The 16,585-nt window shown below is 40.9% G+C and overlaps 1 protein-coding gene across 1 annotated transcript in view; it reads left to right on the top strand.

The window, feature by feature from the left end:
* The first annotated feature begins 258 nt into the window (after positions 1-258).
* LOC140723714 (NACHT, LRR and PYD domains-containing protein 12-like) overlaps positions 259-16,585 on the top strand; it is a 39,345-nt gene continuing 23,018 nt past the window's right edge. The window contains exons 1-6 of the mRNA XM_073038269.1: positions 259-351; positions 5,435-5,522; positions 7,119-7,285; positions 9,987-10,159; positions 10,258-10,323; positions 13,849-15,598. Of these exons, the coding sequence (XP_072894370.1) occupies positions 10,054-10,159; positions 10,258-10,323; positions 13,849-15,598 (1,922 nt within the window). The 5' untranslated portion in view covers positions 259-351; positions 5,435-5,522; positions 7,119-7,285; positions 9,987-10,053. The remainder of the gene's footprint in view (positions 352-5,434; positions 5,523-7,118; positions 7,286-9,986; positions 10,160-10,257; positions 10,324-13,848; positions 15,599-16,585) is intronic.

Below are 16,585 nucleotides of genomic sequence, written 5' to 3'. Positions count from 1 at the left end.
ATTTATTGTTGCCTGAATACGTAACAGGAAAACAAAAATAGTTGAGGAGTATTAATTGGGAGTAGAGACATTAATTATTTTCTTTTTTTTCTTCACTAATATATTTTCTTTTTTTTGCGGGTAAGCTGGAGGAGCTCCTGATCGATGGCTGCGAGTTTCACGTGTACAATCATGGCAATTGCCATGACCCGTTAAATGGGGGGGGGGGGTAATGTTGTGTTATTTTTATTCGCAACATTAATGGGGTTTTTTTTCCTTATATATTAGTTACCTTTTTTCTATTTTTCTTTTTTGCCTGGATGGTTGGGGAGAGACTCATAGCAACATGGAGAATTTCAAAGAGTTCCCAAGGTATTATGAATGATTAATTTACTTAATTTTTTAAGTTTTAATGTTAATGGACTTAATGGACCTGTGAAAAGAAAATGAGTTTTAACATATATTAAGAAAATGAAAGGAGAAACAGCTTTTTTACAAGAAACACATTTAACAGAAACAGAACATAAGAAATTAAAGAGAGATTGGGTTGGAAATGTCATTGCAGCTTCATTTAATTCAAAATCGAGAGGAGTTGCAATTTTGGTTAATAAAACTTTACCAATTAAAATACAAAATGTAGTAATTGATTCTGTGGGGAGATATGTGATTATACATTGTCAAATTTTTTTCAGAATTATGGACTTTTATGAACATTTATGCACCAAATGAAAATGATGCAAAATTCATACAAGAAGGTTTTTTGAACTTGGCTGATGCACATGATAAAATATTAATAGGTGGAGACTTTAATTTTTGTTTAGATCCAGTTTTGGATAGGTCAACTAAAGTTGCTACAAAATCAAAAGTAATAAAACTAACTTTATCATTAATGAAAGATTTAAACCTGATTGATATATGGAGAAAAATTAATCCAAGAGAAAGAGATTATTCATTTTATTCAAATAGACATAAAACTTACTCAAGGATTGATTTTTTTTTATTATCAAAAAATATTCAGGATAGAGTGAAAAGTGTGGAATATAAAGCAAGAATACTGTCAGATCATTCCCCCTTAATAATGACAATGATAATGATGGACAAGGAGGAATCGATCTATAGATGGAGATTTAATTCAATTTTATTAAAATGTAAAGATTTTTGTGATTTTATGAAAAAACAGATTCAATTTTTTTTGGATACAAATTTACATTCAATTGAGGATAAAATTATTATGGGAAGCGATGAAAGGATATTTAAGGGGTCAGATTATAAGTTATGCATCTAAAATTAAGAAGGAGTACATGGCAGAAATAGATCAATTTGGAAAAGATTTCATAAAGTTAGAAAAAGAATCTCAAGAAAGATATATGACAGAAGAAAAACGAAGACAACTTGTTAATAAAAAACTACAATATAATACACTCCAGACATATCGTACAGAAAAAGTAATTATGAGAACTAAACAGTAATATTATGAATTAGGTGAAAGATCACATAAGATTCTTGCTTGGCAGTTGAAAACAGAACAGGCTTCTAAAACAATAAATGCAATTAAACAAGTGTAAATAAGGTTACTTATAAACCTTTAGAAATTAATGAAACTTTAAAAAAAAAATTATACTGAACTACATCAATCAGAATCACAAAATAAGATTGCTGAGATAGATAAATTTTTATCACAAATAACCCTTCCAAAATTAAATTTGGAAGAACAGAAAGGATTAGATATGCCCTTTACATTAAAAGAGGTTGAAGAAGCTTTAGGATCACTTCAGAGTAATAAATCCCCAGGAGAAGATGGTTTTCCTCCTGAATTTTTAAAAAAAATTAAAGATTTATTAATTCCTCCTTTTATGGAATTAATATATCAAGTGGAAAGAATTCATAAGCTCCCACAATATTTTTAAAAAGCGATCATAAGTGTATTGCTAAAAAAAGAGAGATCCTTTAGAACCAACATCATATAGGCCTATTTCTTTGTTGAATACAGATTATAAAATAATAGCAAACATTTTATCTATAGAATATCTAAATATTTACCAAAATTAATACATATGGATCAAACAGGTTTTGTTAAAAACAGACAATCAATGGATAATATTCATATAATTCATTTGGCACAAAAAAGAGAGGAAATGAGTGTGGCAGTTGCTTTGGATGCAGAAAAAGCACTTGATAGATTGGAATGGGATTTTTTATTTAAGGTCTTGGAAAAATATGAGTTAGGAAAATCTTTTGTACAATGGATTAAAACCTTAAATACTAATCCTCAAGCTAAAGTAGTTACAAATGGTCAGATTTCAACACCATTTTGCTTAACGAGGTCAACTAGACAAGGCTGCCCATTATCACCTGCTTTATTTGTATTGGCAACAGAACCATTAGCTGAATTAATCAGAACAGATTCAGACACTGGGGGCTTTAGAGTTAATCAAGAAGAATATAAGATTAATTTATTTGCTGATGATGTTTTGATTTATTTAACAAACCGATTGCAATCTTTGCAAAGATTATCTTTCAGATTGGAAGAATATGGGAAGGTATCAGGGTATAAAGTAAATTGGGATAAAAGTGAAATTTTACCCCTTACCGAAGGAAATTATAATCAATGTCGATTAGTAACTCAATTTCGATGGTCAATAAATGGGATAAAATATTTAGGTATTAGAGTTGATAATGATGTAAAAAATTTATATAAACAAAATTATTTGCCATTATTAAAAAAAATAAAAGAGGATCTTGATAAATGGATGATGTTACTAATAACATTAATAGGATGAGTTAATGCTATAAAAATGAATATATTTCCTAGATTGCAATATTTATTCCAAACTTTACCAATACAATTACTTCAGAAGTTTTTTCAAGAACTGAATATGTAAGGAAATTTCTTTGGAAAGGAAAGATGTCAAGAATATCATTGGAAAAATGGACATGTAAATTTGATTTAGGAGGGTTACAACTTCCAAATTTTAAGAATTATTATAAAGCAAATCAACTTAATTTATTGCGTCCTTTTTTGATGAAGAAAAACCGGCATGGATTAGAATAGAATTAGATAAGATAGGAGAAAACATACCAAAAGATTTTATATATAAATGGGAATCCAAATGGAAACAGGAAAAAAAAGAATCTCCTATATTAAGACACTTGATTGATTTATGGAATAAGGTAAATATGGACGATGAGATAAAGAAATCTTTATCTTTATAAAGCAAAAAGTACTTTAATTCAAAATAGGCTTATTCCTTTTCCAATGGATAATAAACATTTATATAATTGGTTCCAAAAGGGGATTAAATATATAGGTGATTGTTTTGAAGGAGGTATATTAATGTCATTTGATCAATTAAAAAATAAATATAAAATATCAAACAACACTCTTTTCTGTTATTTTCAATTAAAGGCTTATTTACGAGAAAAGCTGGGTCAAACAATGTTGATGCCAAAACCTAGTGAAATAGAAATATTAATTCAAAAAGGAAAAATTAAAAAATTTACATCTTGTATGTACAATTTGTTTCAAAAACAGACAATTAAATCAGGAATTCATAAATCAAGACAAAAATGGGAATCTGATTTGAATGTTAAAATTGATGGAAAAAGTTGGTCAAGATTATGTTCTGATAGTATGATAAATACAATAAATGTTCGACTTAGATTAATACAATATAATTTTTTACATCAATTATATATAACACCACAGAGAATAAATAGATTAAATTCAAATATGTCTGACCAATGTTTTCGATGTAATCAGGAAATTGGTACTTTTTTTACATTTTACTTGGTCTTGTTTTAAAATTCAACCATTTTGGATAAATCTGAGACTTTTATTGGAACAAATTACTGGAGTACAACTCCCACATAGTCCAATATTATTTTTATTAGGAGATATTGAAGGGACAATACCGAAACTTAAATTGAATAAGTATCAGAAAAAATTTATAAAAATTGCATTGGCAGTAGCCAAAAAAGTTATCGCAGTTACTTGGAAATCTGATTTATATTTAACTATGGATCATTGGCATAATGAAATATATAGTTGTATTCCACTTGAAAAAATTACATATAATCTAAGAAATGAATATGATATATTTTTGAAAATTTGGCTCCCATACCTACGAAAGATAGGTTTAAATACATAGGTCCTTTGAAGATAAAATTATAAAGTAATTGGGGAAAGTTAACAAATATTAAAATTATTTTGAACTCCATGGAGCATGTGGGGATCCTCCGATATCCAAGCAATCTTTCTCTTCTTTTTTTTTCTTTCTTTAGATAAGGGTTAAGGGGGGGGGGAGGGTTAATATTATTTTTCTTTTTCTTACTATTTTATCATCACATTTATTCTTTGTAATTTTCTTAAAAAATTAATAAATAAATGAATTGAAAAAAAATAAACAAACAGGGTGACAGTATGCAGCCTGGTCATACTCCTTTCCAAATCTTGAACCAGTTTGTTGTTCTGTGTTGTTCTAACTGTTGCTTCTTGATCTTTGTACAAGTTTCTCATAAGGCAGAACAGATGTCCAGGTATTCCCATTTCTTTAAGGATTTGCCATAGTTTATTATGGACCACACTGCTGAAGGCTTTAGAGTAGTCAATAAAACATAGATAAATACTTTTCTGAAATACTTGCGATTTCTCCATTATCCAGCGTAGGTTAGCAATTTGGTCTCTGGTGCTTCTGCCTCTTTTAAAAGCAGCTTCCATCTGGCAGGTCGTGTTCCATATATTGCTCAGGTCTTGCTTGCACGATCTTTAGCATTACCTTTTTAGCACGTGAAAACTTTCGGTAATTTAAACAATACTTTACATTTCCGTTCTTGGGTATTGGGACAAAAACGGATCTTAATCCAGCCTGAAAGTCATTGTTGTTTATCTTTTCCCAGATCTGCTGGAAAATTGCATGCAACACTTTTACAGCATCACCTTTTAGAATTTTCAACAATTTTACTGAAATCCTGTCACATCCTGCAGCCTTATTATTGGCAATGTTTTCTATCGCCCATTCGACTTCACTTTCCAGAATGTCTGGTTCTAGATCGATGAGGGAGTCATTGCAGGTGTCTTCGCTGTTGGATCTTTGTGCAATTCTTCTGTGTGTTCCTGCCAACTCCCTTTGTCCTTTGGTTCTGTAAGGTCCTTCCCTTTTTTGTCTTTTCCTATGTTCATTTTACTTGAAATGTTCCTTTAATTTCTCTAATCTTCTGCAACAGATCTCTTTTTTTCCAATTCTTTTGGCTTCTTCAGCTTCACTGCATCGCTCCTTTAATTAAGTTTCCTTATATTTCCTTGCTACCTTCTTGAAATTTGTGTTCAGTTGGAGGTCTTTGTACCAATCTCCATTTACTCCCTGGAATGTCGGAGAGTGAGCAGTGACCTTACAAAAGTGTTTTAAATTTGAAGGACAGAGTAACTGAATCATACTTTTTTATTTGTGTAATTCAGGTCATTGCCAGCAGGTGGGGCATTCTTCCACCCGGACGTCAGACAAGCAGACGGTAATCAACCAACGACAGAGTCAGAATGGACACAGGTATGCTCACTGGCCTCTTTCTCATTAAAACTCTGTCATCATGGTACACGTGAAGTCAAATCATCAATAATTCAGAGGGATAAACTTGGGCGATAAAGGGGCACAGAGAAAGTACCATCAAACGGGGTCATTGTTCCAACTGGTAAAGCATCCATGAGCACTGGAACAATTCACCAGCTCCAGCGCAGGGACCTAACAAGGGGAATGGTTGAATCACTCCCCTCACCACACAAATCTTCACCTGAGTGAAAGGAGAAGGAGCCCCTGAATAAGGTAGGAGTGGGTAACACTCAGACAGGAATACAACAGCGGGCAATGTAACAGTCGAGGGAACAGACAGAATTTCCGTCAGCATTTGGTACGACCTGATGTGGGAAATGCCTCCGACAGCCGTTGAGAGAAACAGAAGTTGTTTTCTGTTTGGAAGGGCAATGGTGAATTCTCCCCAAATTAACGGGTTGTTGCACAATGGAGGTGAGGGGAGATCCCGGTGTCTGTTTTCTGTGGCCGAGTTATAGAACGTTATATTGAGGGAGGACGGGCTGGGTGCAGGAGACAGTGAACAAGAGAAATTGTACTCAGGGAATCTGGGGGGGGGGGGGGCGCTACTGAAGCAATGAAATGTCCTTGGCGAATAGGATTAAAGTAAAACAAAATGATAAGTGGAGAGGGCACCGTACAAAATGCTGGAGAAACTCAGCATGTCAGGAAGCACCTATAGAGAAAAAATAACCTTCAACGTTTCGGGCTGAGAATCTGTAAATTGATTTCAAAGTCGTCTTGGGTACATAAAATGGAGTCAGCACTAGAGGAGCGTTGTTCTGGCTGAAGGTCTGTGACCAGTAGTGTTCGCAAGGATCACTGTTTCGCCATGCGTCGTGAGTGTGAATCAAATAGGTTAATCATATGATATACTGGGTGGACTTATTCATTGATTTACAGAGTTGGCGGAGTTGAGTAAATTTGGGACTGTTGTCAAAGTGTTCAGCATCCAGTTAGAAATAGGAACAGAGAGTCACCAAGTACAGATAATTCAGGCAAATGTGAGAATTTGCATTTTGGGAGGTCAAATTCGCGAGCAATGTGCACAGTGAATGTTGGGACTGATAATAAGATTGATGTACTGTCGGGTCTTGTGATGGATGTGCACAGCTCCCTGAAGGTGGCAACACAATTGGTAGTGTGCTAACGATGAGTTGAGGTATTTGTTAATGTTAGACTGTAACTGGATACACGTTGGTTAAGAGACAATTTCAGTATTGTGCACAAATCGAGAATGATGTGGAGGGTCTGTAGAGGGTGCAGACGAGTTTCACCACAAAAACCTGAGGTAACAGGTTTAAGTTTAGATGGTAAAGTTTAAAGGGGATTTAGGATGCATGTTTTCCACAGAGAGTGATCGGTGTCTGGAATGAGCTGCCGAGGGAGGGACTGGAAACAGATACTCAGCATCATCTGAGAGGCGTTTGAACTCATGAGTAGGCTGGGAATGGAGGGATGTTGATCATGTTCCTGAAGATGGGATTGGTTTAAATTGGCATCTTGTCTGCATACGCATGGTACATCTACTATTTTATGTTCTATGACCGACTACAGATCTGAACTCCGCCATCTCTGCCTTCCTGACAAATTGTGAGGATCACCAACTGTTCCGGTTGACGAGATTCTACATGGAGCGACTGGAGCAGGCGATTGAGGAGGGTGTGGAGGGAGTCAGCTTCATGTTAATGGCCGAGGATCACTTCACCGGGCCAGAGCATCACGTAAGTGGAAGGGACATAGACTGAGTGTAGATTCTACTGAATCAATCACAGACCGACAGAACCGGTGTAACGGCACCTCTGGGCAGTGAAAATCCTGTAATGCTTGTGGTGAACATCATGAAAAGAGTTTTCATCTGCGGAAACCCTGAACTTTCATTAACCAATACAAGCCTCTCTCCAGTTTTCTGATCACATTCATTTATAGACAGATTAGGATACAGGCAATGATTTACTGGTGAATTTAGTGATGTGACACTTGACGGACATTGCAAGTGGACAAAGAACCACTCTACACCACTCAGTCTGACATCACATCATGTTCCCAATGTTCAACCTTAGTGGCCATTCACCAATCTGTGTTCTTCTCATGACCCACGAGTTTCCCACAAATCAAATATATAGTGACATATTTCCCAGCTCATTCTCAGTCTACCTTCAACCCTATTTTCAACTCGGGCAACACTGACCCATCTCTCATTTGAACTGCTGACCCTTTCTTTATCAATATCCCAACATGCCTCATGTTTCTTTTACCTTCTGTTCCTTGTGACTTCCAATTTGAGTTTGTAATTACCACAGCATATACTGTTAACATGGGAAGTGCAACATTAGTGCCACTGAAAATATTCCAAACATCTACAGCTAACATAGAATTACAAAGAAACGAAATGGTCCTCGTGCTACTGGAGTGCATTCACCTATTGCCACCCAGAATGAATATTAGTGAAGAGCCAGACACCATACTGAGCACGACATTCCACGTGAGGCAGCTGACAATTTCAGTCCAAACTTCTTACTTAACATTACCACCAGTTGGCTTTGGTCTGTCACACACGCACAATAGTCCTGAGTTTGCTGGCTGCTCCTCACTGCCAGTTTCCAGCTGTTGGCTTTGGTCTGTCACACACGCACAATAGTCCTGAGTTTGCTGGCTGCTCCTCACTGCCAGTTTCCAGCTGTTGGCTGGCACTGGACCCCTCATGGAGCCTGGCAGTGAAGTGTGAAGCTGCTGCGGTTCACCAGGGATTACCCTGGCGAAAATCAACACTGACCCGGCCATAGTTTCACCTAGTCATAGTCATCAAACACTACAGTACAGCAACAGGCTCTTCCGCCCATCTCGTCCACACCGACCTATTATCTGCATAGTCCCATTGATCTGTACCCGGACTGGAGACGTCCATAACTCCCCCATTGAATAAACTTATCCAAACTGATCTTAAATAATCAACTCGAATGTACATCGACTAATTAAGATGGCAGCACGTTCCGCGCTCTTCAGCAACCTCTGAGTGAACAAGTTCCCCCTCATATTTCCTTTCACCTGTCATCGTTACCCTATGATCTCTAATTCCAGTCCCACCCAACCTCAGTAATAAATGCATTTTCGCACTAACTCTCTCTATAACTTTTATTAACGTGTATACCTCTTTCACATCTCTCATGGTCCTCCTACACTCTATGGAATAATGTCCTAGCCTATTCACACTTCCTCTATATCTCAGATCCTCAACTCCTGGTAACAATCTGTATTTTATTCTGCATTCGTTCAATCTTATTGATATCCTTCCGGGAGGCAGGTGTACACATTAGTTCAAATTAGCCTCTGCAACGTCAACTTTGACATAATATCCCAACTTCTGTATTCAATATTTTGATTCATGAAGCCCCATGTCCGAAAAGCTTTACAACGCCATCTACCTTCGATAACACTTTCAAGAAATTTTGGATCTGTATCACTTTGCACGATCTCATCACACTTCCTACTCTTGTCATTGGTACCAACGTGGACCAAGACCTGCTCATCCTGCCCTTAAGAAACTTTCAGAGTCGATACGAGATATTACTGACCTTGGCAAGACACCATCCAAAAATCCTGTTCTCGTAAATAGAATCTCCAGTCTGTTCTCCTGACCATTGAATTCCCCCTGTCAGTGCAGATCAGCAATTCTCATCCCTTCTGAGTCACAAAGCCAAACTCAGAGCCAGAGGCATAATCACCGTGGCTTTCCTCTGCGAGACAATACCCCGAAACAAAAAGCCGTATACTTGTTACAAGGAGTTTCCTGTAGAGGCTGCCTGTTCCCTTCCCCCTCCTGACAGTCACCCAGTTTCCTGTGTTCTGCGCCTTGGGTATAGCTCCCTCCCTGTAAAGTCTGTCAGTCAACCTCTCAGTCTCCCGAGTGATCCCGGGTTTATCCAGCTCCAGCTCCAATTCCTCAGCACAGTCTGTAAGAAGCTGCAGCTGGATGAAATTCCCGAAAGTGCAGTTGTCAGGGACACTGGAGGTCTCCCTGACTTGCCGCACCCTGTAGGAAGAGCATCCCACTATGCTGCCTGGCATTCCCACTGTTCTACCCGTGAAACAGAGAGCGGAAATATTACCCAGGATCTACCTAAATCCTCCGCCTCTCCTCACTGAACCCTCTCTGACACAAAGCCTCAATAACCTACCTATCTCTGGCTCACTCACACTATGTCTGCTCCTTTTAAACCTTGCCAAGTGGATAAGTACCCCGCAATCTGTGGCGTTCAGAAAGTCATCACTGGCCACGCTAACTTCTTTTAAATTCTTTTTCCTGCTACGAACAATTGCTGTCAGTGATCTGTGACGAGCAGAATGTGCTGGGTCAGTCCATGTTCAGGGTAGATTTGAACCCATCCCTCCGCTCCTCAATATATTCCCCATTGTTCATTACAGAGCGTGACTGACCTCGCGGAGAAGGGAAACCGAGCGGGGCGCTTCCAAACTCCTCCTGGATCTGGTGATGGAGAAGGGCTCCGGGGCCCGGAGGGTGATGTGGGAATCCTTTGTGAAACTACATCACCATTTACCAAAGCTGAGCAGAATATTGAAGGAAATATGGGAACGAGGTACGGTGAACAGTACACTGTGTGTTACAGATGTAAATGCTGATGAATTTACAGTATTACACAGAACAGAGTTCATGCAGGTTAATCTGTTTGAACAGGTGACGGCCAGTTCGCCTACATGGACACTGAGCGGGGTTTATCTGAAGTGCCCGCGCATCTGAAAGGTAAGTGATGGACTGGAAAGCTCAAAGCCTTTATTTAACTATGAGAGTCTGAATACGTCTCTTTAGAGGCCTGTTTAGAGACAGTCAAGAGTCTGGGAGACAGGTTTTTGTTGTTATTTCACTCTGAGAGTCTGAATACGTCTCTTTAGAGGCCTGTTTAGAGACTGTCAGAGTCTGGGAGACAGGTTTTTGCTGTTATTTCACTCTGAGAGTCTGAATACGTCTCTTTAGAGGCCTGTTTAGAGACTGTCAGAGTCTGGGAGACAGGTTTTTGTTGTTATTTCACTCTGAGAGTCTGAATACGTCTCTTTAGAGGCCTGTGTAGAGACTGTCAGAGTCTGGGAGACAGGTTTTTGTTGTTATTTCACTCTGAGAGTCTGAATACGTCTCTTTAGAGGCCTGTTTAGAGACTGTCAGAATCTGGGAGACAGGTTTTTGTTGCTGTGGCTGGAGGACAGGAAGCAATTTGCATTTGTCACAACACCCGGCACCTTCCCAGTCTCGGGATCTGTACTCGGAAGCCTCTGTGAGTTTGATAAACAGACATTCCCGTCGGCCTCTGTTCTGTTGCAATCGCTGTACCTACCTCTCCACCTATCTTTGTATCATCCGCAAACTTTGCCACAAATACATTTATTGCATCATCTAAATCATTGACAAACAATCTGAAAAGCCGCGGTCCCAATACTGATCCCTGAGGAACACCACCAGTCACTGGCAGCCAATCAGAAAAAGGCCCCTTTTATTCCCACTCGCTGCCTGCTGCCTGTCAGCAATTCCGCTCCACGGGCCAGTATCTTTCCTGTGACGTCATAGATTTTTATCTGCTTAAGCAGGTTCGTGTGCGGCTCCTTATCAAATGCCTTCTGAAAATCCAAGTAAATGGCATCCACTGACTCCTCTTCAGCAACCTCTCTCAGGATTCTGGATGTAGTCCATCTGGCCCAGGTGACGTTGCACCTTAAGAGCTTTCAGTATGCCGAGAACTATTTTCTTTTGTAATAGCAATGGCACTCACTCGTACTGCCTGTCACTCGCAGACCATTGCATGCTGCTAGCGGCTTTCACAGAGATATATGCTAAGTACACATTAAGTTCTGACATTTGTTTGTCCACCATTACTATCTCACGAACATCACTTTTCAGTGTTCCAGTATCAACTCTCACCTCCCTTTTACTCTTCATATAACTGAAAAAAGTGCTTAATATCCTGCTGTATATTATTGGCTTTTCTGCCCTCATATTTCATCCTTTCCCTTCTTATCGCTATTTTAGTTGCCTTTTGTTGGATATTAAAAGTTTTCTATTCATCCAACTTTCCCTCACTTTTGTTATCTTGCATGCCCTTTCTTTGGCTTTTGTGCAATCCTTAACTTCCTTTGTCAACCATGGTTGCCTGCACGTGACACTTGAGAACTTCTTCCTCCGTGGGCCGTATCTATCCTGCAACTTGAGACCTTTTCCCGGAAGCTTCAGCCATCTCTGCTGTGCCGTCATCTCCACTGGTATCCTTCTCCAATCTACCTGGGAAAGCTTCCCTCTCGTGCCTCTGTAATTCACTTTATTCCATTGCGATACTGATACCATAAGTTATGCTTCTCCCTCTCAAACTTCAGTATGAATTCACTCATATTATGATCACTACCAGTTGAGGGTTCTTTTACATTAAGCTCCCTTATAAGATCCGAGCTATTACATAACACCCAATCAAAGACAGAATTTTCCTGAGTAGCGTCAAGCACAAGCTGCTCTAAAACGCTCTCTCGTAGGTATTCAATAAATTCCCTCTCTTGTGATCCGACTCCTGAAGTTTGTTTGATTTTCTAATTCCCCGTGCAAATTGAATTATGTCATCACCTTGATGACACGCCTTTCCCAGCTCCCTTTGCAATCTCAACCCCACACCTTCGCTGCTATTTGCAGGCCAATATAAGATTCCCATAAAGCTTTTTTTTAACCCCTGTAGTTTCTTATCTCCACCCACAAAGATTCAACATTCTCTAACCCTATGTAACCTCTTTAACAAGATGTGACCCCATCTTGAACCAACACGGCCACACCACCACCGCCTATGCCTTCCTGCCTGTCCTTTCGACAAGACGTTTATCCTTTAACGTTAAGCTTCCAGCTATGGTCTTCTTTCAGCCACGACTCATTGATGCCCACAACATTATACCAACCAATCTCTAACTGTGCCAAGAGTTCGTCCACCTTATTCTAAATGCTGCGTGCATTTAAATGCAAAGCGTTCAGTTCTCCATCTGCGCCATTTTGAATGTTGTGGATGTGGTACAATTGAACAGTTTGCTCTGTCTGTATTTGAACCCAGTCATTGGCTTGTCCTTCCTTACATTCATGTTAAACCCATCATCTACTTGTAAAACTGCTGGTTCATCCACAGCTTTATCATCCTAGTTCCAGTCCCCCTGCCATTTTAGGTTAAAACACTCCCAACAGCTCCAGTAAATCTGCCCGTAAGAATATTGGTCCTCATCGGATTCACGTGTAACCCGTGCCTTTTGTACAGGTCCTACCAACCCCGGAAGTGGTCCCAATTATCCAGAAATCTGAATCACTGCCCCCTGCTCCAAATGCTCTGCCACACATTTCTCTGCCACCTCATTCTATTCCTATTGCCACTGTCGGGTGGCACAGGCAGCAATCCTGAGATCACTACTTTTGAGCTCCTGTTCCTCAGCTTTTTTCCTAACCCCCTGTGTTCTGTTTTCCAGACCTCCTCCCTTTGCTTTTCCTATGTCGTTGTTACCAATGTTTGTCACGACTTCTGGCTGCTCAACCTCCCTTCTCAGGATATTGTGGACGCGTCCAGAAACATTTCGGACAATGGCACCTGAGAGGCAAAGTACCATCGGTGTCCACAGAATTGCCTACCTGTCCTCCTGACTTTAGAGTTCCCTATTACCGCTGCCATCCTCTTCAGCTTCCTGCTCTTCCGCACATCATCAGCGAATTGCCGGAGTTCATGTACCGGCTCCTCGGAGAGTAAGAGACTGTAGACCAGTGTGGGGTGTGTCACATTGTGACTGGCTCAGCCTGGGAAATTCCTTTTCTGTGGCTCAGTACTGACAGCTTAATCCTAAAGGAGTGTCAAGAACATGGGGTCCATTGTGAGAGAAGTAAAAGTCAGCAGAGTAAGTAAATGCCCCCCTCACCCCCCACTGTTACCCTCTGCAGGGTTGCACAGTTCAGCAGAAGCTGAGCAGTGAAACCACCCGCTCCACACAACACTCTCCTCTCCAGAATCACGTGTGCACTTGGTGCTCGCTGGAACACCGGGGAATCTGCAAACTACCAACAGAGGGGAGAGTGGAGCCTTTAACAGCGGATCTGAATCAGATCAGAAATGTTTCTGGGCCGTCTTTCACTTTCAGACACTCTAATCTCTGATCACCCGATTTCACACAAACAGTGTCTTTCACAGGTATTTTTTTATTAAAGAAAATATGTTGTGAGCTCCATGTTCATCAGATCAGGCATTGACAACCGATTTCTGTCCGTCATAAGATGTTCAAAGGAAACACATGGAGACTCTGCGGACACAAACTGAAACACTGAGAGTGAACACGATCCTGATGAGGGAGAAGGTGAAAGTTTTCCAGCTGGTTGATCGATACACTGAGCTCACGGTCATTTCTACTGTTCGAGATCGGAGACAGGTGGAACATGAGCTGCTGGCAAGAGGCAGAGACCACGAGGAGTGGAGAGAAAAAGATCTCCGTGGTAAGCTGGAAAAAATCCGGACTGATCAGTTATTCAAGAAGAGCTTTGTTCAAAAATTTAAAAGATCTGTCTTTAGAAACAAATCCGGGATGTCTGCAGCAGTGGCCGGAGTCCCGGGGATTGGGAAAACAACAATGGTACAAAAGATTGTTTATGACTGGGCCACGGGGAAGATATACCAACAATTCCAGTTTGTCTTCAGTTTCAAATTCCGGGATTTAAACTCCATTAACTGCAGAATAAACCTGAAAGAACTGATTCTGCATCAGTATCCTTACTTTGGGAATATTCTGGGAAAGGTCTGGAAACACACAGAGGGACTGCTGTTCATATTTGACGGATTGGATGAATTTAAGGACAAAATTAACTTTGTTGATGGTCGGAGAGACACAGAATCACAGTACACAGATCCTGAATTCAAGTGCAACGTGTCTGACATTGTGTATAGTTTAATCCAGGGCAAGCTGCTCCCAGGGTGTTCAGTGCTGGTGACAACCCGTCCCACTGCGTTACATTTATTGGAAAAGGCAGACATCAGTGTCTGGGCTGAAATCCTGGGATTTGTTGATGAAGAACGGAAGGAATATTTCATCAGGTATTTTGAAGATCGGACGGTGGCAGAAGCTGTTTTCAAACACGTGAAGGAGAACGAGATCCTGTACACCATGAGCTACAACCCCTCCTACTGCTGGATCCTCACTCTGGCACTGGGCCCCTTCTTCACACAAAGAGTCAGGGACCCACAGCGAGTTCCCAAAACCATCACCCAACTGTACTCCTACTATATTTACAACATCCTGAAAAACCACGGCCGTGAGATTGAGAGCCCCCGTGATGTGTTACTCAGGGTTGGTCAGATGGCCTACAGAGGAGTGTCTGAGAAGAAGATTGTGTTTACACATGGAGATTTGATCAACTACAATCTGCAGCCTTCCCAGTTCCTGTCCGGATTCCTGATGGAGCTTTTGGAGAGAGAGGATTCTGCCCAGAGTGTGGTGTACACATTCCCACACCTCACCATCCAAGAGTTTGTAGCTGCAGTCGCACAATTCCTGAATCCACATCCCGGGGATATCCTGAAGTTCCTCACTGAAGCCCACAACACGACAGATGGGCGATTTGAGGTATTTCTCCGTTTTGTTGCTGGTCTCTCCTCCCCAATGACAGCTCGGGGCCTGGAGGAGTTTCTGGGTCCATTTCCTCATCAAACAACCTGCCGGGTGATTGACTGGGTGAAGGAGGAGGTTAAACGCCAGAGTGGAAACACGAGGAATGAAGCTGGTAAAAGGAGCCTCCTGAACACATTGCACTACCTGTTTGAGTCTCAGAATCGTGGCCTGGCTCAGGCCATACTGGGATCTGTGGAAACACTTTCATTCAGTGGAATGACACTGACCCCGATTGACTGCGCGGTCCTGTCTCATGTCATCGGACTCTGTGATACAATAAAACACCTCGACCTGCAGGGCTGTCACATTCAGTGTGAAGGAATCCAACGGCTGGGACCCGGGCTGCACAAGTGCCAGGAGTTGAGGTAACTTGATTTATCTCTCACTCTGAACTGTGAAACTGTTCCATTGTGTTGTTTCAATGGAAAGGAATTTCGGTAAATTTGTAGTAAATCAGATTGTGAAGAAATATGACAAATGCCCAGGGGATCGGTCAGTAATTCCCCAAGGACAGGAGGGTTCTTTGGTTCCTTGTGAAGGGATTTTGGAGACTTCATCAGATCAGTGAACAACGACCATTGGTTTAATGGTAGTAAATCACAGGAATGGCCGTGTTTCTCGCTGCCTGTGACCCGTCCATTGACAATGTTCCTTCTCACTGTTACTGACACCCAGACCGACACTGACTGCAGCAGGTGGGTCAGAGATTCACACCCCCTTCCTGGTGAGGGACAAGAGACTGTCAGCAGACTGTCCCAGTGAGAAGGAAAGAAATACCATTGTGAGATTGTCCTCCCACTGCCCTTCCCCGTGTGTGACTTTGCTCACTTCCAGATACGCAAAGAGCGAGGGCGCATCTCCTCTGGGCCTCTGTTCAGACCAAACACACACATACAAAAAATTTCTGCATCCTCTCGTCTTGTAGGATTATTATTTACCCTTGGAATCCTCCCGTGGGACCTCTCATCCCAATCCCCCTTCCATTCTTTGGAATCTTGCACACACCCCCATTCCTCCTGTAGGTTCTATTACTCTTTCCTCATCCTCCTGTGGGATGTCTTTTCCACACAACCCACACACCCCCCCCGCCTTCCTGTAAGATCTCTTCTCCCCATCCCCCTTTCATCCTGTGGAATCTCTCTTCCCCATCCCCCTTCCTCCTGTGGGATCTCACTTCCCCATCCCCTTCCTCCTTTGTGATCTCTCTTTCCCATCCCCATTTCGCCTGTGGGAACTCTCCTCCCCATAGAATCATAAAATCATAGACCACTACAACACAGAAAACAAGCCATTCAGTCCTTCTAGTCTGTACCAAAACCTTATTCCGCTAGTCCCATTGACCTGCACCCAGT

This window comes from Hemitrygon akajei, unplaced genomic scaffold (assembly GCF_048418815.1).
Source record: "Hemitrygon akajei unplaced genomic scaffold, sHemAka1.3 Scf000129, whole genome shotgun sequence".
NCBI lineage: Eukaryota > Metazoa > Chordata > Chondrichthyes > Myliobatiformes > Dasyatidae > Hemitrygon > Hemitrygon akajei.
The sequence above is the reverse complement of the archived record's forward strand: the minus strand, read 5'-3'. Positions and strand labels throughout refer to the sequence as shown.